The 21,060-nt window shown below is 44.6% G+C and overlaps 1 protein-coding gene across 1 annotated transcript in view; it reads right to left on the reverse strand.

Annotated features, from left to right (window-relative positions):
- gucy1b1 (guanylate cyclase 1 soluble subunit beta 1) overlaps positions 1-21,060 on the reverse strand; it is a 364,679-nt gene that overhangs the window by 49,718 nt on the left and 293,901 nt on the right. Inside the window, exon 9 of the mRNA XM_041193526.1 lies at positions 6,641-6,878. Coding sequence (XP_041049460.1) covers positions 6,641-6,878 — 238 coding nt within the window. The remainder of the gene's footprint in view (positions 1-6,640; positions 6,879-21,060) is intronic.

A 21,060-nucleotide genomic window follows, 5' to 3' on the forward strand; every position in this document is an offset into this window, starting at 1 on the left:
ATTTGCACTGATCTGCTGGGCTCCCCCATCGAGAACGAGTTATTTGTGGAGCCTCTTTAGGAGGTTAGTTGTGCAATTGTCCAACACCATTTATGATTGGATGTGGCAGGACTGCAGAGCTTTGATCTGATTCGTTGGTTGTGGGATCACTCAGTTTTTCAATCGCATGCTGCTGTCGCTGTTCAGCATGCAAATAGTCCTGTGTTGTAGCTTCACCAATTTGACAAATTATTTTCAGGTATGCCAGGTACTACGCCTAACATGCCCTCCTGCACTTATTCTTAAACCAGCGTTGATCCCTTGGCTTGATGGTAATGTTGCCTCTCAAGGTCAGACTGCTGCCATCATAGCTGTGGATGCCACTGCAAAGGGGCTTGTAGGGTCTCACAGCAGTTCAGCTATCTGTCCTCCAACACATTGCTTGGGTTGATGAGGTGTTGCCCCATGGGAGTGGCATGTCACTGTGAGGCACAAACCTGCTGGTGGTTCTCAAGATGACAGCAATTGTCCTCCAATCACTGTCATTCTGCCAGTGCTCTTGATATTGACTATCAGCCAACCAGCCCTGATTGCTGCCACCCATGCCAAAGTCAGGCCTTCTAGAATCAAAGTTACTTGAGGTCATTCTCCATGGCCATATGCAATTTCCCTGCCATAAGTCAACAATCCTCCATTGTTAGATCAAAAGATCATAAGAAATAGGAGTAAGAATAGGCCATTTGCCCCTTCGAGCTTGTTCCACCATTCAATAAGATCATGACTGATTTGAGTGTGGCCTTAACTCCACTTCTCTACCTGTTCCCCCCAACCACACCTTACAACCTTTGACTCCCTTGTAGATCCAACCTCTGTGTAATACAGCCTTGAATATATTCAATGACCCAGCCTCCACTGCTCTCTGAGTTGGAGAATATCAAAGACTAATGACCCCATGAGAAAAGGAATTCCTCTTCCTCTAGGCCTTACATGGCGATCCATCAGCCATTGTTTAACACTGCAAAGCACCAGGAAGACAAAGGCACATGGAAAACAGACACTAAGGGAATGCACAAGGGTGATTAGTTAACCTTTGATAACATATTTGATGGTTCAAATTATAAAGTTAGCTTGGAATATTTGATTTGTGATGGCTTTTATTGCAGCATCAAGATAGGACATTAGTTGGAGCATTTGGATTGAAATGGCACCACTGATGATAAATCAATGTTATACGCTTATGGATATAAATATCTACCTACTTTGCAGACTTCCAGCACATATTCCCTGTGCATGCCGTAATGCCCTCACCAAAATGAGCTCCAGTGCAACCAGCACCAGACATGTACACACACACCACAGACACCATTTTGGACCTGAAACAGCATCCATACAGCTGAAAGCACAGGCTTAACACAACCAAATTTTGTGGCCTTACTGCCCAGGCTTTCATTTGAAAACTGACCATTTGGGCAAGGCACTTGACAGCTAATGTAATGGGGGAATGAAGAAAACTGGCAGCCTCAGTGACACATCTAATTCAGCTTCTGAGTGCAGCCTGGTCATACTGGTTTGGGCTTTCCATTTATTTCACCATGTTCTTAGTAAAAGTGAAGCAGATGGACACTTCTGCCCACACTATGCCACAATGATCTCGAGCAGTTTTCTGACCTTGGGGTTAGTTAATATATCAGAAGCAAGCTCCTTGACCTTTGCTGGGGAGTCACAGCAACCTGGGGGAAGAAACTTATAGCTGTTGGTCCAAGGAGGCTGCTGGTCTGACAAGAAGAGGTGTACAATGTTTTCTTAAAGTGCATGTAAGTTATGCTTTTTTAATAGTTCAGAACCATCACTATAGAATCAAAATTGCTTTAATTCAACTATCATGGAAAAATTATTCATGAGCAAATTTATGCAGTGGATTCAAAAACTGTTTGGCGCAGTAACAGTGGACGCATCAAATGTCCTTATGTTGTAGGGTTGCATTTTTCCAGAGCAAAGTGGGTATTATATATAGTGTAATTTGAAAGTTTTGGCTCCAGTGTGACATCTGAAAATGAGGTATCCCAATATTTCACTCAATTAATGATTTAGGTCCTTGCTAATAAATGTGTAACATTGTTAAGATTAAATGTTAATAACTAATGCAAATCCTTTCCAAAGGACGCTTAACACTTGGTCTTCCACCTTCTTTATGAATGAAATGATTGCATCCTAAACATTTGGCTATAGTTCCTTTAGGATAAAGGTACTCTCACAATTAGCTTTCTAGTGAAAGATATTTTTGATTGACGTTATTTTGCTTTATAGTCCCAGGGAATATATTCAGAGAAACAGTCAGCTTTTAAATTTTAAAGCATCTAAACATTAAAAAATGCATCTTAACAGTTGTTAAAAAAAATGCTCATTTTTTGCTTTGTGAGAAGAGCTTTGCTCAATGGGAGCACTGGGCGCAAACGGCAGGTGGAATGTAATGCGGAGAAATGTGAAATGATGCATTTTGGAATAAAAAATGAGAACAGCCGATATAAACTAAATTACACAATTCTAAAGAGGTTACAGGAACAGAGTAATCTAAGGATGTATATATAGCAGATACTCCAACAATTTCATAAGGCTGTTATAAAAAACATATGGGATCTTTGGCTTTATAAGTAGATGCATAAAGCAAAGATAAGGAAGTTATGCTAAACCTTTATAAATCACTGGTTAGGCCTCAGCTGGTGTATTGTGTCCTAATCTGGACATTACACTTTAGGAAGATGTCAAGGCCTTGGAAAGAATGTGGAGGAGATATACTAGAATGCCATGAGAGGTGAAGCAACTCAGCAAACTGGAATGACCAGAGTAGCTGTGGCTGTTTTCCTTAAGGAGAAAATGTTAAACTGGAGATTTAAGAGAGGTGTTTAAAATTATTGGGGTTTATGAAAGAATAAATATGGAAAAGCTTTTTCCACAGGCAAGTGTTTGTAAAGACTCACAAAAATGGATCCAGGGATGAGGAACTTCAGTTACGCATCTAGATTGCCGAAGTTGGGCCTATTCACTTTGGAGAAGAGAAGGCTGAGAGGAAGATTTGATAGAGGTGTTCAAAATCATGAGGGATCTGGGCAGAGTGGATCAGGAAAAACTGTTCTCATTGGTAGAAAGATCGAGAACAAGCAGGCACACAGATTTAAGATAAATGGCTAAAAAGCAATGGAGACATGAGGAAAAACCTCTTCACACAGCATGTGCTTTGTATTTGGTATGCAGTGGAAGCAATTTTAATCAAGGCATTCAAGAGGGAGCTGGGTTATCTGGAAATGAAGAATGTGCAGAGCTATGGGGAGAAGGTGGGGGAATAGCAGTAGGTGAATTGCTCATTTGACGATCCAGCACAGGCACAAAGGGCCACATGGTCTCCTTCTGTGCTGGAATCATTCTGTGATTCTATGTCTAGAAACTTCATCTTTAATTCCTGGAGATTCTCAGACATCTAGTAGCATTGACAACCATAATTCCACCACTAGCTCTCTCAAAAGATGGAGTGGTTTCTAACATGGAAACAATGCCTCATCAAGGGTTATGATTCAACCTCTCAAAGTAAATGGTGTAAGACTCTCCATAAGTGGGCACAGATTTAAGGATATTGGCAAAAGAAGCATGGAGAGATGAGGATAAACTTTTTCAGGCAGCATGTGGTTCAAACCTCGAATGCACTGACTGAGTATGGTGGGAGGCAATTTTAAATGAGGCATTCACAAGAGAATTGCATTATTGGAGAAAGCAGAAAAATAGCACCAGGTGAATTGCTCATTCGTGCTGGTGCAGACACAATGGGCACAATGGCCTCCTTCTGAAGGCATTTGGAGAAACAACCAGAGGAAGGATGTAAAGAACGGCTCAAATCATCCAATCAATGCTGGAACCACCATGTCCGACACTGATCAATCAGAAAACTGCGCACTTACTTAGTTACGTTTAAAAGCATCTGACTTCCATTGCAGCAGCCAGAAGAGCTCATTTAGCACAGAAAAACACACAGAGACCTGTGAAGAGAATCAGTGCACAAGCTGCTGTATGTTAAATTTAAATGTCCAGCATGTGTTAGCGGATGAATGGGCAAGTGGATGAATGGGCGAGTGGACGAATGGGAGAGTGGATGAATGGGCGAGTGGATAAATAGGTGAGTGGATGAATGGGCGAGTAGATGAATGAACGAGTGCATGAATGGGCGAGTGGATGAATGGGCGAGTAGATGAATGAGTGAATGCGTAAGGTAGTAAGGGCAGGTGGATTGGTGTGCAGGTGGCAAGGGCAGGCAGGGTGGTAGGTGGGGAGGGTGGCAGGCAGGTGAGGCGGCACGTGAATGAGCTGGCAGGTATGTAGCATGGCAGTTGCATAGGGTGGCAGGTGTGTGAGGTTGCATATGGATACTTCAGCAGGTGCATGAGGTGGTAGAAGGGTAGGGTGATAGGTGGCTGAGATGCTAGATGGGTAGGTTGATTAGTGACTATGGTGGTAGGTGGGTGAGGTTGCAGGTGGGTGAATGGGTTGTTGGGTTATGGAGTAGTCAGGCAGGGTTCGGAGGGGCAGTCAAGCAAGGGGCTAGTCGGATTGAGTCAGGGAGGGGTAATTGAGTGGTAAGGGGTATCAGGTCTGGTCAGGGGTGTAGTTGAGTAGTGATGGGTCAGGTTGAGTTGGGGGTGTGGTCAGGTGGCCAAGGTTAGTGTAGTTAGGAGGGGTAATTGGGTCATCCTGGGGGGAGTGGCTGCCTGGGGATCAGTGTGAGTGACTGGAGAGGACCAGTTCTCTAGTTATGCAGGAGTTAGACTAGGATTCTTCTGTCTAACATTCCCTGGCTAACTAAGATAAAAGCAAAATACTGCAGACGCTGGAAATCTGAAACAAAAACAAAAATACCTGGAAAAACTCAGCATCTGCGGTGAGGAACACAGTTAACGTTTCAAGTCCGTATGATTTCTAGAAGAGTCATACGGACTCAAAATGTTAACTGTGTTCCTCTCCACAGATGCTGTCAGACCTGCTGAGTTTTTCCGGGTATTTTTGTTTTTGTTTCCTGGCTAACTATCCGGTAAGTACTTTGGAACTGTCTGAAGTCCCTTGGTCTAGCTCAGTGTCGCAGACTTTTGCAGAAGGTCCTAGGGAGCAGTGGAGTTGTCCATCAGAAGTGCAAACTTCCTGGGAAATGCCCATACAGGTCAACACATCAGGACATCTCTGGGGTACTGACGTGCATCTTGGGTTTTACATCCGGTCTCTGACAATCTGGAGACCAGGAGGTCTGGGTCAACATTTTTAAACAGAGCATTGTTAAGATCTGGAATGCAGAACCTGAAAGTAGGTATAAACAAATTCAAAAGTAATTTCAAAATGGATTTGGATTAAAAACTTGAAGGGGAAAAATTGTGCTGCTATAGAGAAAGAACAGGAGAATGCTAATTGGATAGGTCTTTCAAAGAGCCAGCAGAGGCATGATGGGCCAAATGACCTTCATCAGGGCTGTATGATTCTATGATTGCAGACTAAGGCACAGCAAACCAGGTGCGCACACCTCTGCAGGTGATTTTGTGATCATCACTCCCGCTGACTGACACTCCAGGCTGGATTTTCAATTCTGGGTCAAGAACTCGGCTGACAGTTCAGTCCTGTGTCGTGACCCTGTCTCGCATCTACTTTTAGATGTAAATGGCCTGATTGGCTGCAGGCAGGCTCAGCAACCAATCAGCAGCACTGGATGTGGACTGAAGATGGGACACAGTCAACGAGATGCATTTAAAAAGGCGAGTGACATCCATGACTGGGCTTACTGTGGAGGAGTATGGGATTGCAGCAGTGCCTCCATTAGCCCTGATGGCTCCCTGCTGCCTGTGTATCAAATTCACCCTGACAAATTCCAGATACTTTATGCTCCCGTGCCTGCTCAGTGCAAATCCCAAACAGCCAGTGAGGCCTTTTAATTAGCTCCACAAGTACCTTAACAGCCACTTAATTAGTGGCGTGGTGGGTCCAGTCAACTCTTGTCCCGTTCTCTTTGCACTTCAGCCCCACGCTCCTGATCTATGGACACCCGGTGCGGAAGGGGGTCGGGAAGGAGAAGGACCTCCTCGTGAACCTGCTCCTGCGCCTGGCGAAGTTGGCCATTAACAGGTCCAGGCAGCGGGCGATCGACGGGGAAGCCCCGCCCGATTGTTTGTCCCTCTTCTGCGGCTACGTTCGCGGCCGGGTGTCTTTGGAGAGGGAGCACGCGGTGTCTGCTGGCACTCTTGAGGCCTTTCGTGCTCGGTGGGCACCGTGGGGACTGGGGTGCTTTATTGACCCCTTTAATCACATTTAGGTTTGAAGTTGTAAGTTTCCTTTAAATTTTGTCTTTAGTTTTACAGCTGACCTGAATTAGGGGCTGTGCTTGATTTGTCCTCATTTTGTTGATTTGGTTTAATTGATTTAATCTGAAAGATACTTGTCCCATTCTCCCATGAAAATTGCATTACATTCTGGAGGCAGCAGGACCTAGTGCTGTCCTCCGGGAATGTGATTTTCAAATCGCATCCGCACCTGTTTCCACCAGCAATGTCAGGAGGAGAATTTTGTAATTACTAATACTGTGCAGGAATCCAATCTTTAATTCCAAATTGAACCCAATAAAAATAGTGCAACCCACCTTATACACATAAGGGTTCTTGCGTGAATCTGTGAGGATGTCAAACCTTGTATAAAGATCATTGAGGAGGTTGACAATTTTCATAGCTCCCTCGGCTGAGGCATGTTTACTGCAGAATGTGTTAAATCCAACAATTCCACTGAAAAGGATGGTTACATTGTCATATCGTTTAGCAGTAATGGGACGTTTGTGTCTCAACTCGTTGGCAACAGAATGGGGAAGAACTGAATACAGCAATCTGAAAAATAGATGAACATTTAGATGAATGAATTTCAAACCATCCTTAACATTTCAAATGTTTTTATCAACTGTAAACCAGACTGTGAAAATGGTAAAAATTCACAATTTTTGTTTAATTTTAGCTCAATAATGACTTCATTAATATAGTCACTAAATCAGTCACATACAGAATAACATTCCAAGTATAAACTGTTACAAATGTTCTAAGGATAGTTTATTTTAGTCTGCTGGGAGAAATCTTGAGTGAGGTACCTTATACTTTAACTAAAATATACTTTGTGGTTTGTTTAGTTTTGCGTCTGATTGACAGTTTCTTTAGGTTTAGCTATTGAAATCCAAAGTGCTTTGTTTAATATTTGAGGAATATAGAACAAATTATAGAGCAGGGTTTTTCAGATGGTGGGGTTTCCCTGGCAGCAGTGTTAGTAGCAGCAGTGACGGGAATGGGAATACAAGCAGCTCCCAGATTCAAAGTCCCAGAATCCAGGACCAGGTAAGTGCGGATGATCTTATGATGGAATAGTGAGTTGTGGAGAGGTGTAGAGAGAAGGTAGGGTTCTTGATGGAGGCCAGCGGGCGGGTGTGCTGAGGGAGCACCTGCAGGGGACAGATCTTGTGGAAGGGCACCCAAAGTGGAAAGGAGGCCATTGAAGGAGCACCCTGCAACCTCCCCTGCCCTCAATCCCACATCTCAAAATTGAGACTGAGCGGGAAGCAGCCCTACAGTGGTCAGTAATTTCCCATTTCGGTGCCTCAATTGGGATAGGGTGGGCAGGCCGACCTAGGCCTTGCCTATCCTTTCATAAAATTGTGGATAGATCTGGGCAGGCAGAGGGACAGGGGGGCACTGTAAGATTCTGCCCATAGAATAGTTACAGAACAGAAGGGGGCCATTTGGTCTGTCATGTTTATAGGCCAGCTGTCTGCTAGAGAAATTCATCTACCATTCCCTTGTCTGTTCCCTATAGCCCTGCAAATTTTTCTCCTCAGATAATGATCCAATTCTCTTTTGAAAGGCTGGATTGAATATGCTCTATTGCAAGGCAGTGCATTCCAGATAGGAACATGGGAGCAGAATAGGCCTGCACCACCATTCAGTTACATCATGGCTAATCATCCAGCTCAATACCACTTTTCCATGCTATTTCCATATCCCTCGATATCATTAGTCTTCAAAAATTTATCGATTTCTGTTGTGAACATGCTCAATAATTGAACTCCCAAAGCCCTCTGGGGCAGAGAATTCCAAAGATTTACCACCTTCTGAGTGAAGAAATTCCTCCTTATCTCAGTTTTAAATGGTCTACTGAGATTATGTCCCCTGGTTTTGGATTCACCAGCCGGAGGAAACATCTTATCTACATCTACCCTGTCATGCCCTGTAAGAATTTTGTGAGCTTCAATGAGGTCACTCCTCATTCTTCAAAACTCAAGGGAATACAGACCCAATCTCCCCAATCTTTCCTCATAAAACAATCCCGCCATCCCAGGGATTAAATTGGTGTACCTCCATTACTCCTACGGCAAGTATATCCTTCCTTAGATAAAAGGACCAAAACTATACACAATACTCCAGTTGAGATCTCATCAAGGCTCTACACAACTGCAGCAAGACATCTTTACTCTTGTTCTCAAATCCCCTTGTGATGAAGGCCAACCACTAACCACTCACTGTGTAAAAATCAGTTTCCTCAGTTTGCTGTTGCTGCTTTTGCCAACCACCTTAAATCAAGGCCCTCTAGTTCTCAATCCTTCCACTGATGGGAACAGTTTTTTGCCTATCTGTCCAGACTTCTCATGATTTTGAATATGTCCAACAAAACTGCTCTCAGCCTTCTCTTCTTCAAAGAGAATATAAGAACATAAGAAACAGGAGCAGGAGTAGGCCATTCAGCCCCTCAAGCCTGCTCCACTATTTAATAAGATCATGGCTGATCTGCCCCAGGCCTCAACTCAACTTTTGTGCCAGTTCCTCATAATCCTCAATTCTCCAATATTTCAAAAATCTACTTCTTTTTTTTTTAAATGTACTTGTTAATGGGAAGTGGGTGTCACTAACTAGACCAGCATTTATTATTCATCCTAATTGCCCTGTTCAGAGGGCATTTAAGAGTCAACCACATTGCTGTGGGTCTGGGGTCACATGTAGGCCAGACCAGATAAGGACAGCAGATTTCCTTCCCTAAAGGACATTAGTGAACCAGAGGGTTTCTATAACAATCAGCAGCGGTTCCATGGTCATCATCTGACTTTCAATTCAGATTTTTATTGAATTCAAACTCCACCATCTGCCATGATGGGATTTTGACCCCGAGGCCCCAGAGCATTACCCTGGGTCTCTGGATTACCAGTCCAGTAACAATATCACTATGCCACTGCCTCTCCTCTTTAAATACTTTCAGTGATCTAGCCTTCACAACTTTCTGGGGTAGAGAATTCCAGACATTCTCTTCCCTCTGAGAGAAGAAATTCCGTCGCAGCTCAGTTACAGAATAAGGGGACACTCATTTAAAACTATGCCCCCTAGTTTGAGAATCCCCCACTAGTGAAAACATCTTCTCAACATCTCCCCTGTCAAGCCCCCTTAGAATCTTGTATGTTTCAATTACATCACCCCTCATTCTTCTAAACTCTAATGAATAAAGGCCTAACCTGTTTAGATTCTTGATAAGTCAACCCCTTCATCCCAGGAATCAACCTAGTGAATCTCTTTTGAACTGCCTCCAGTGCCAGCATATCCTTTCTTAAATACGGGGACCAAAATTATACACAGTACTCCAGGTGCGGCCTCACCAACACCCTGTACAGTTGTAACAAGACTTCCCTATTTTTAAACTCTAAGCCTCTAGCATTGCTGACCAAAATTCCATTTGCCTTCTTAATTACTTGCTGCACCTGCATGCTAACTTCTTGTGTTTCATGCACCAAGATCCCTCTGTGCTGCACTTTTTTGGAGTCTCCTCCATTTAAATAATAGTCTGCCTTTTGATTCTTCCTACCAAAGTGCATGACCTCACACTTTCCTACATTAAACTCCATCTGCCAAGTTTTTGCCCACTCACTCAACCTATCTATGTCCCCTTGCAGATTTGTTATGCCCTCATCACAAAATGCCCTCCCATCTATTTTTGTATCATCAGCAAATTTGGATACATTACACTCTGCCCCCTCCTCCAAGTCATTAATATAGATAGTAAATAATTGAGGCCCTAGGACTGAATCTTGTGGCACTCCATTAGTTATGCCTTTCCAACCTGAAAAAGACCCATTAATTCCTACTCTCTGTCTTTTGTGTGTTAATCAATCCTCAATCCATGCTAATACATTACCTCTAATACCTTGAGCTCCTATCTTGTGCAATAACCTTTTCTGTGGCATCTTATCGAATACCTTCTGGAAATCCAAATACACTACTTTTACCAGTTCCCCTTTATCAACTTTGCTTGTTATATACTCAAAGAATTCTAGCAAAGTTGTCAAACCTGATTTCCCTTGCATGAAACCATGTTGACTCTGTTTGATTGTGTTAAGCTTTTCTAAATGTCTTGCTATTTCTTCCTTAATAATGGACTATAGCATTTTCCCAATGATAGATGTTAGGCTGAATGGCTTATAGTTTCCTGCTTTTTTGTCTCCCTTCCTTCTTGAACTGGGGCATCATATTAGCAGTTTTTTAATCCACTGGGGCCCTCCCAGATCCAGTGAGTTCTGGATATTTCGACCAGTGCCTCCACTATCACTGCAGCCACTTCCTTTAAAACCCTTGGGTCTAGGCCATCAGGCCCTGGCGACTTGTCTGCCATTAGTCCCATTAGTTTGTCAAATACTTTGTCCCTCGTGATAGAGACTATAACAAGATCTTTCCTCCCATTAGCTCCTTGTTTATTTGATATCTTTGGGATGAATAATGTCCTCCACCGTGAAGACCGATGCAAAATATTGGTTTAAGTTATCTGCAATTTCCCTGTTCCCTTTTATCAATTCTCCAGTTGCACCCTCCAAGGGTCCCACACTCACTTTAGCCATTCTCTTTCTTTTTATATACCCGTCGAAGCTCTTGCTGTTTATTTTTATAATTCTTGCCAATTTACTTAAATAATCAATTTTCTCCCTCTTTAGCTTTTTAGTCATCTGCTGCTGGTTACTAAAAAATTCCCAATCCTCTGGCCTACCGGTAGTTTTAGCCTCTTTGTATGCCTTAGTTTTGATTGGATACTCTCCTTGACCACCTTTGTTAACCATGGGTGGTTCATCCTTCTCTTTGAGTCCTTTTTTTTGACTGGGATAGGTTTTTGCTGAGCGTTATGAAATGTCTGCTTGAATGTTAAGTTGAGGACACTGGTTTGAGACCCGAGTTGTTCGCCCCTCAAACTGAATTTGAAATTCTACCATGTTGTGATCACTGCCGCTTAAAAGGTCCTTAACTATGAGATCTCTTATTAACCCCACCTCATTACACATTACTAGATCTAAAATAGCCTGTTCCCTGGGAGGTTCTGCAACATATTGATCGAAGTAACAATCCCTGATGTACTCTACAATTTCATCTTCCACGTTACCCCTGCGAATCTGATTTGTCCAGTCAATATGTAGATTAAAATCATCCATGACAATTGTAGCGCCCTTCCTACACGCTTCCATAATTTCCTGATTTATACTTTGTCCTTCAGTGAGGCAACTCTTCAGGGGCCTATAGACGACTCCCACCCATGTCTTCTCCCGCTTGCTTTTCCTTATTTCCATCCAAACTGATTCCACATCATGATCTATTGCTCCTATATCATGACTCAACACTGCACTGACACCTTCCTTTATTAACAAAGCTCCGCTGCCTCCTTTTCCTTTTTGCTTATTTTTCAGGTACGTCGAATACTTTTGAATATTGAGTTCCCAGCTTTGGTCACCCTGCAACCACATCTCTGTAATAGCTATCAAGTCATATTCATTTATTTCTATTTGTGCCATCAACTCATCTATCTTGTTACAAATGCTGTGTGCATTCAGATAAAGAGCCTTCAGCTTTGACTTTTTACCATTATTACTCATTCTGGTTCTGATTTCTGCTGTACTCTTCTGCTTATATTTTCTGCCCCTTCCTGTCAAACTTTGATTATCGTTTGCCTCTTCACTACCCTGCGTCTCTGCTCTCTCATTCCTTTTTGATTTTTTAAACTTCCCTTCAATTCACTAATTATTTTAAAGTCTTATCCACAACCCTAGTTATATGATTCGTCAGGACACAGACCCAGCATGGTTCAAATGAAGCCCGTCGCAATGGAACAACTCTCTCTTTCCCCTGTACTGGTGCCAGTGCCCCATGAATCATAACCCATTTCTCCCACACCAACCTTTAAGCCACGCATTTACCCTACACCAATTTGCATGTGGTTCAAGTAGTAATCTGGAGATTATTACCTTTGTGGTTCTGCTTTTTAAGTTAGCCCTGAGCTGCTAGTAGTCCCTCAGCAAGATCTCTTTCCTAGTCCTATCTATGTTGTTGGTACCTACATGGACCACGACAACTGGATCCTTCCCCTCCCACTCCAAGTTTCTCTCCAGCCCAGAAGAGATGTCCTTAACCTTGGCACCAGGTAGGCAACACAGCCTTTGGGACTCTCTGTCTTTGCTGCAAATAACAGTATCTATTCCCCTAACTATGTTTTCCCCTATTACTACTACATTTCTCTTTTCTCCCTCCATTTGAATGGTGCTCTGTACCATGGTGCTGTGGGCAGTTCACTCATCCTCCCTGCAGGCTGTGCCCTCATCTACACAGGGAATCAGAACCACATACCTATTGGACAAGGGAAACTGCTGAGGCTCCTCCAAATCTAAATTCAGGATCCCCATTCCTGCCTCAGCTGCAGTCACACCCTCCTGTCCCTGACCATGGTCCAAATTTGATGTAATTAATCTAAGGGGTGTGAATGCCTGCTGAAACACAGTGTCCAGGTAACTCTCCCCCTCCCTGATGTGTCGCAGTGTCCGGAGCTCGGACTCCAACTCATCAACTCTGAGCCGAAGTTCCTTGAGTAACCAACACTTGCTGCAGATGTGGTCTCCATGGATCGCACCAGCGTCCACCAGCTTCACCAGCTACTACATACTACAGCTGCAATACATTGCCTGCCCAGCCATCTGTATTCTATTTATTGAATTAATTTGGATGCTAAATATTTTAAAAGTGAATTTCTTAACTGTACTGATCAATTGTAATAATATCTGATTTAAACCACTTGGCCAATCAAAAGAGACACAGAAGAGATACCCACCAATCACCTACCTGTTTTCCTTTGACATCACACTTGGGCTCTGACAGGTAGAAATAGGTTGGTGGGGCTCTCTGCCACCGGTTTTTATCTCCCGCTGCCGCTGCCCTTCTCACGCAGGTCCGCTCTCCGTGTGCTGGGCCTCCCTCTCCGCCACCAGTTTTAATCTCCCGCCACCATTGCCCTTCTCACACAGGTCCACTCTCTAGCAGTCCCAACTTCTCCAATCTATCTACATAACCAAAGTTCCTCATCCCTGGAACCATTCTTGTGGATCTTCTCCGCATCGTCTCTAATGCTTTCAGATCTCAGGATTACACTCAGTGCCAAGTGATAGTGAGCATAGTAATAGGAGGATTGAGCGATTGAACATGTTGCTGGAGAACTGATGTATTAGGGAGGGCATCAGGTTCCTGAGGGATTGAGATCAGTTCAGGTGCAGGTGAGACTTGTACAAAATGGACTGGTTACACCTTAACAGATCCAGGACTAATAACCTCGCAGGGTGATTTGCTAGTGCTGTTGGAGAGGGTTTAAACTAGCTTGTCAGGGGGATGGGAATGTGAGGGGTAGCTCAAATTGCAAGCAATTAAAGCTGGTAACAAGAAGTAGAAGAGTAGTCAGCGAAATTAGAAGGCAGGGGAAATGAAGGTGAGCATCAGCTAGGTTTAGGATGTGGAATAATATTAAAAAGAGAAAGTTAAGGGCACACTACCTGAATGCACGTTGCATTTGCAACAAGATAGATGACTTAAAACTACAAATAGAGGTAAATGGAAATGCTCTAATTGTCATTACAGAAACATGGCTACAGGGTGACCAATACTGGGAACTGAATATTCAAGGATTTTCAATGTTTAGGAGGTCAGGCAAAAAGGAAAAGGAGGGGGGGTTTGCACTGATAATAAAGATGGGATCAGTACATTAGTAAGGGAGGATTTCAGATCAGAAAAACAAAATATGGAATCTGTTTGGGTGGAGCTCAAAAACAGCAAGGGGCAGCAAACATTGGTGGAACAAAAACAAAAATACCTGGAAATACTCAGCAGGTCTGATAGCATCTGCGGAGAGGAATACATTTGACGTTTCGAGTCTGTATGACCCTTCATCAGAACTAAGACGTATAGAAATGAGATGAAATATATGCTGGTAGAAGGGGGTGGGATAGAAGATCTCGATAGGGGGCCAGTCATAGGTGGAGGCCAAGAAGAGACTGCCAAAGATGTCATAGACAAAAGCACAAAGGGGTGTTGATGGTGGTGATATTATCTAAAGGATGTGTAAATAGGGACATGTGTGGGTGGACACCCCATGCCAGCAGCTTGTAAGCTCACAGTTGCCCTCCACCTCTATGCCTCTGACTCCTTCCAGGGCTCGGTGGGTGATCTTTGCAGTGTCTCCCAATTAGCTGTCCACACTTGTGTGGACGCTTTGATCAGGCGTCCATTTACCTTCATCCACTACCGCTGCGACCAAGCAAGTCAGACACAGCGAGCCAGAGGCTTTACAGCGATTGCTGGCTTCCCCCGCGTCCAGGGTGCAATAGACTGCACACATGCGGCCATCAATGCGTCAGCAGGTAAGCCCAGTGCCTTCATCAACAGGAAGGGCTGCCACTCCATGAACGTGCAGATAGTGTGTGACCACAGGATGCTGATTCTGCAAGTTTGTGCAAGGTACCCAGGCAGCACCCACAAAGCCTACATCCTCAGACACTCCCAGGTGCCAGGGCTCTTCAGTGCTCCAGCTCGGCTTGATGGATGGCTGGCTGGTGGGTGACAAGGGCTATCCCCTGCGAAGGTGGCTCGTGATGCCTCTCTGCTGTCCAAGAGCAGAAGCTGAGCATTGGTACAATAGGAGCCAGGGCACCATAAGTGGTGGAGAGAGCCATTGGTCTTCTCAAGATGTACTTCTGTTGCCTGGACCCTCCAGTACCCCCCAAATCGCATCTCTCTGATAGTGGTAGCATGCTGCGCCCTGCACAATCTTGCGCTGGAAAGGGGGGATGCAGTTGATGATGAAGACCTTGACCCACTGGATGAGGCTGCACATGATGAATCCAGCAGTGACTCAGAGGATGAGGAAGCACAGGGCAATGATGAGGGGCAACACGCTGACCCACTATTATACCAAGGAGGCAGGGACACCCGGGACAATTTAATCCAATGAACCTTCAGCTAGCTCCACACACATGGATCAGCATTGCCTGGCACTTCCACGTGCGGCACTTAGGTGCTACCTCATGTAGCTAAGGGCTTAGTACAGAAACATCAATGTCCACTCAAACACTCATGATATGTCTGTGAAAAAGACAAATGCAGCACAAAGGAACCACCCTCAGCCATGGTCAGAAAAGTGGACTTTACTATGTCCAACATATAACAGAAACATCTCTATTGCAAACATAAGTATATTTTTCCCTATTCTAAGGCCAACATAAAATCACCAGTGACATAGCCGTTGAGTGCCTAACGTGCCTTATGCTTACGTTTCTGGGTGCTATGTTTACGTGCCGCCCCATCGTTCAGAGTGGCTTGTGAGACAGCCTGCTGACTCTGCTGTCCTGTTGGCCTTGATGACCTTGGCTGCCGTCCTCTGGCCCGTGGAGCCTGTGAAGGCTCCGGCTGGGAGGGACCATAAGACATAGGAGCAGAAATTAGGCCAATCGGCCCATCGAGTCTGCTCCGCCATTCAATCATGGCTGATAAGTTTCTTAACCCCATTCTCCTGCCTTCTCCCCGTAACCTTTGACCCCCTTACCAATTAAGAACCTATCTATCTCCGTCTTAAATACACTCAATGACCTGGCCTCCACAGCCTTCTGTGGCAATGAATTCATGAATAGATTCACCACTCTCTGGCTAAAGAAGTTTCTCCTCATCTCTGTTCTAAAAGGTCATCCCTTTACTCTGAGGCTGTGCCCTTGGGTCCTAGTCTCTCCTACTGTCGCGGAAATCGGAGTGAACACTCAGACCCAGGAGGTTTGTCTCGGAAGCCTTTTATTAAAATCGTGATATCATGGAGAGCCCAGCAGCATACATTGGAGCTAGCCAGCACTCTGACTAACATCTCTTTATATACAGATATAGCAGAAGGTTCGTGACAGAAACTTGGGCAATTACAATAGTGGTTTAGCAAATAGATAGTGTTAATGGTTACATATATAGAAACAAAAAAACTGCGGATGCTGGAAATCCAAAACAAAAACAGAATTACCTGTAAAAACTCAGCAGGTCTGGCAGCATCGGCGGAGAAGAAAAGAGTTGACGTTTCGAGTCCTCATGACCCTTCGACAGAACTTGAGTTCGAGTACAAGAAAGAGTTGAAATATAAGCTGGTTTAAGGTGTGTGGGGGGTGGGGGGGGGGTGGCGGTAGAGAGAGAGAGAGAAGTGGAGGGGGTTGGTGTGGTTGTAGGGACAAACAAGCAGTGATAGAAGCAGATCATCAAAAGATGTCAACAACAATAGAACAAAAGAACAAATTGGTGTTAAAGTTGGTGACATTATCAAAACGAATGTGCTAATTAAGAATGGATGGTAGGGCACTCAAGGTATAGCTCTAGTGGGGGTGGGGAGAGCATAAAAGATTTTAAAATATTTAAAAATAATGGAAATAGGTGGGAAAAGAAAAATCTATTTAATTTATTGGAAAAAAAAGGAAGGGGGAAACAGAAAGGGGGTGGGGATGGGGGAGGGAGCTCAAGACCTAAAGTTGTTGAATTCAATATTCAGTCCGGAAGGCTGTAAAGTGCCTAGTCGGAAGATGAGGTGTTGTTCCTCCAGTTTGCGTTGGGCTTCACTGGAACAATGCAGCAAGCCAAGGACAGACATGTGGGCAAGAGAGCAGGGTGGAGTGTTAAAATGGCAAGCGACAGGGAGGTTTGGGTCATTCTTGCAGACAGACCGCAGGTGTTCTGCAAAGCGGTCGCCCAGCTTACGTTTGGTCTCTCCAATGTAGAGGAGACCGCACTGGGAGCAACGAATGCAGTAGACTAAGTTGGGGGAAATGCAAGTGAAATGCTGCTTCACTTGAAAGGAGTGTTTGGGCCCTTGGACGGTAAGGAGAGAGGAAGTGAAGGGGCAGGTGTTGCATCTTTTGTGTGGGCATGGGGTGGTGCCATAGGAGGGGGTTGAGGAGTAGGGGGTGATGGAGGAGTGGACCAGGGTGTCCCGGAGGGAGCGATCCCTACGGAATGCCGATAGGGGGGGTGAAGGGAAGATGTGTTTGGTGGTGGCATCATGCTGGAGTTGGCGGAAATGGCGGAGGATGATCCTTTGAATGCGGAGGCTGGTGGGGAGATAAGTGAGGACAAGGGGGACCCTAACATGTTTCTGGGAGGGAGGAGAAGGTGTGAGGGCGGATGCGCGGGAGATGGGAGATTTTTTCCAATAAATTATATAGATTTTTCTTTTCCCACCTATTTCCATTATTTTTAAATATTTTAAAATCTTTTATGCTCTCCCCACCCCCACTAGAGCTATACCTTGAGTGCACTACCATCCATTCTTAATTAGCACATTCGTTTTGATAATATCACCAACTTTAACACCTATGTGTTCTTTTGTTCTATTGTTGTTAACATCTTTTGATGATCTGCTTCTATCACTGCTTGTTTGTCCCTACAACCACACCAACCCCCTCCACTTCTCCCTCTCTCTCTCTCTCCGCCCCCCCCCCCCCCCCCCCCCCCCCCACACACACCTTAAACCAGCTTATATTTCAACTCTTTCTTGTACTCGAACTCAAGTTCTGTCGAAGGGTCATGAGGACTCGAAACGTCAACTCTTTTCTTCTCTGCCGATGCTGCCAGACCTGCTGAATTTTTCCAGGTAATTCTGTTTTTGTTAATGGTTACATATCCTGGGCAATGCACACACAATAGTTTGTCTCTTGGGTTTCACCACCGTATCTGACATCTGGAGCCCCTTAGTCTGGGAAGGTAGCACTGGCCCTTTGATTTGCTAACTTATGCGCTGACTGCGCAACTGTTTGGGGACATTCTACAGTAATTTCATTATACATGTATTTCAATTTCCTTTCCCAATTATACATGTAGTTTATTTCATTCACAATTATATGTGTATTTTATTCCTCCACACCTACTAATGGAAACATCTTCCCCATGTCCACTCTATCCAGGCCTTTCAGTATTCTGTAAGTTTCAATCAGATCCCCCCTCATCCTTCTAAACTCCATCGAGTATAGACCCAGAGTCCTCAAACGTTCCTCATACGTTAAGCCTTTCGTTCCTGGGATCATTCTCGTGAACCTCCTCTGGACCCTCTCCAGGGCCAGCACATCCTTCCTGAGATACGGGGCCCAAAATTGCTCACAATATTCTAAATGTGGTCTGACCAGACCCTTATAAAGCCTCAGCAGCACAGCCCTACTTTTATATTCTAGTCCTCTCGAAATAAATGCCAACATTGCATTTGCCTTCCTAACTACCGACTCAACCTTCAAGTTAACCTTAAGAGAATCCTGGACTAGGACTCCCAAGTCCCTTTGCACTCCAGATTTCTGAATTCTCTCCCCATTTAGAAAATAGTCCATGCCTCTATTCTTCCTACCAAAGTGCATGACCTCACACTTCCCCACGTTGTATTCCATCTGCCACTTCTTTGCCCATTCTCCTAACCTGTCCAAATCCTTCTGCAGCCTCCCTACCTCCTCAATACTACCTGTCCCTCCACCTATCTTTGTATCATCTGCAAACTTAGCCAGGATGCCCTCAGTTCCTTCATCTAGATCATTAATGTATAAAGTGAAAAGTTGTGGTCCCAACACTGACCCCTGCGGAACTCCATTAGTCACCGGCTGCCACCCCTTATCCCTACTCTCTGCCTCCTGCCAGACAGCCAATCTTCTATCCATGCTAGTACCTTGCCTCTAACGCCATGGGCTCTTATCTTACTGAGCAGCCTCCTGTGCGGCACCTTGTCAAAGGCCTTCTGGAAGTCCAAGTAGATAACATCCATTGGCTCTCCTTTGTCTAACTTACTTGTTACCTCCTCAAAGAATTCTAACATAATTGTCAGGCATAACCTCCCCTTGATGAAACCATGCTGACTTTGCCCTATTTTACCATGCACTTCCAATATTCTGAAATCTCATCCTTAATAATGGACTCTAAAATCTTACCAACGACCGAGGTCAGGCTAATCGGCCTGTAATTTCCCGTCTTTTGCCTCACTCCCTTCTTAAACAGGGGGGCTACATTAGTGATTTTCCAGTCCTCTGGGATCCTCCCTGACTCCAGTGATTCCTGAAAGATCGCCACTAACGCCTCCACTATCTCTTCAGCTATCTCCTTCAGAACTCTGGGGTGTAATCCATCTGGTCCAGGTGATTTATCCATCTTCAAACCTTTCAGTTTTCCTAGCACCTTCTCCTTGGTAATGGCCACCATACTCACCTCTGCCCCCTGACTCTCTTGAACTTTGGGGATGTCACTCGTGTCTTCCACCGTGAAGATTGACGCAAAGTACCTATTCAGTTCCTCCGCCATTTCTTTGTTCCCCACTTGTACTTCTCCAGCGTCATTTTCCAGCAGCCCAATGTCCACTTTTGCCTCGCTCTTACCCTTTACATATCTAAAAAAAACTCTTGCAATCTTCTTTTATATGACTGGCTAGTTTACCCTCATATTTAATCTTCTCCCTTCTTATTTCTTTTTTAGTTCTTTGCCGCATTGTATGCTTTCTCTTTAGCTTTTATGCTGTTCCTGACTTCCCTTGTCAGCCATGGTTGCCTTGTCCTCCCTTTAATATGCTTCTTCTTCCTCAGGATGAATTTTTGCTGTGTCTCCCAAATTACTCCCAGAAACTCCTACCATTGCTATCTTTCCTGCTAGGCTCATCTCCCAGTCAATTCTGGCCAGCTCCTCCCTCATGCCTCTGTAGTTGCCTTTATTTAACTGTAATACTGTTACATCTGATTCCAGCTTTTTCCTCTCAAATTGCAGGGTAAATTCTATCATATTATGGTCACTTACTCCTAAAGGTTCCTTCACCTTAAGCTCCCCTATCAAACCTGCCTCATTACACATCACTAAATCTAGAATTGCCTGTTCCCTAGTGGGCTCCACTACAAGCTGCTCCAAAAAGCCATCTCATAGACATTCCACAAATTCCTTTCCTTTACCAACCTGATTTTCCCAGTCTACCTGCATATTGAAATCCCCCATGATCACTGTAACCTTGCCTTTCTTACACACCTTTTCTATCTCCTGGTGTATCTTGTGCCCCACATCCTGACTACTGTTCGGAGGCCTGTACATAATTCCCATTATGGTTTTTTTACCTTTGCGGTTCCTCAACTCTACCCACACAGATTCTACATCATCTGACCCTACATCATTTCTCGCTATTGATTTAATTTCACTTCTTATTAACAAAGCAACCCCACCCCTTCTGTCAACCTGCCTATCTTTTCGATAGGACATGTATCCTCGGATATTTAGCTCCCAGTCCTGATCCCCTTGCAGCCATGTCTCTATAATGCCCACCACATCATACCTGCCAATTTCAATCTGCGCCACAAGCTCATTTACCTTATTTCGTATACTGTGTGCATTCAGATACAACACCTTCAGTCCTGTATTTGCTGTCCCCTTTCTCATTGTCATCAGGGAGTGGCCAGTTCCAGAACTAGCACCTCTCCAGTTGTCGCAGCCTCAACAGAAGCAATGGTCACTGGCAAAGGGGCGGAGGAGCTGCTGCCCTCATCCGGAGCACCCTGAGAGGAGCTCGCAATGACGACAGGCAGCTGCTGTGCCGACGTGAGCTCCCATTGGACCTCCCTGCTCACCGCAGATGGATGGGCACCGAGCGCCAATGTTTGGTGCCCACAACATCTCCCGCATTGGCCAGTACAACTGTGAGGACTTGCAGGTCGGAGCGTAACCCAAT

This window comes from Carcharodon carcharias, chromosome 1 (genome assembly GCF_017639515.1).
Source record: "Carcharodon carcharias isolate sCarCar2 chromosome 1, sCarCar2.pri, whole genome shotgun sequence".
Lineage (NCBI taxonomy): Eukaryota > Metazoa > Chordata > Chondrichthyes > Lamniformes > Lamnidae > Carcharodon > Carcharodon carcharias.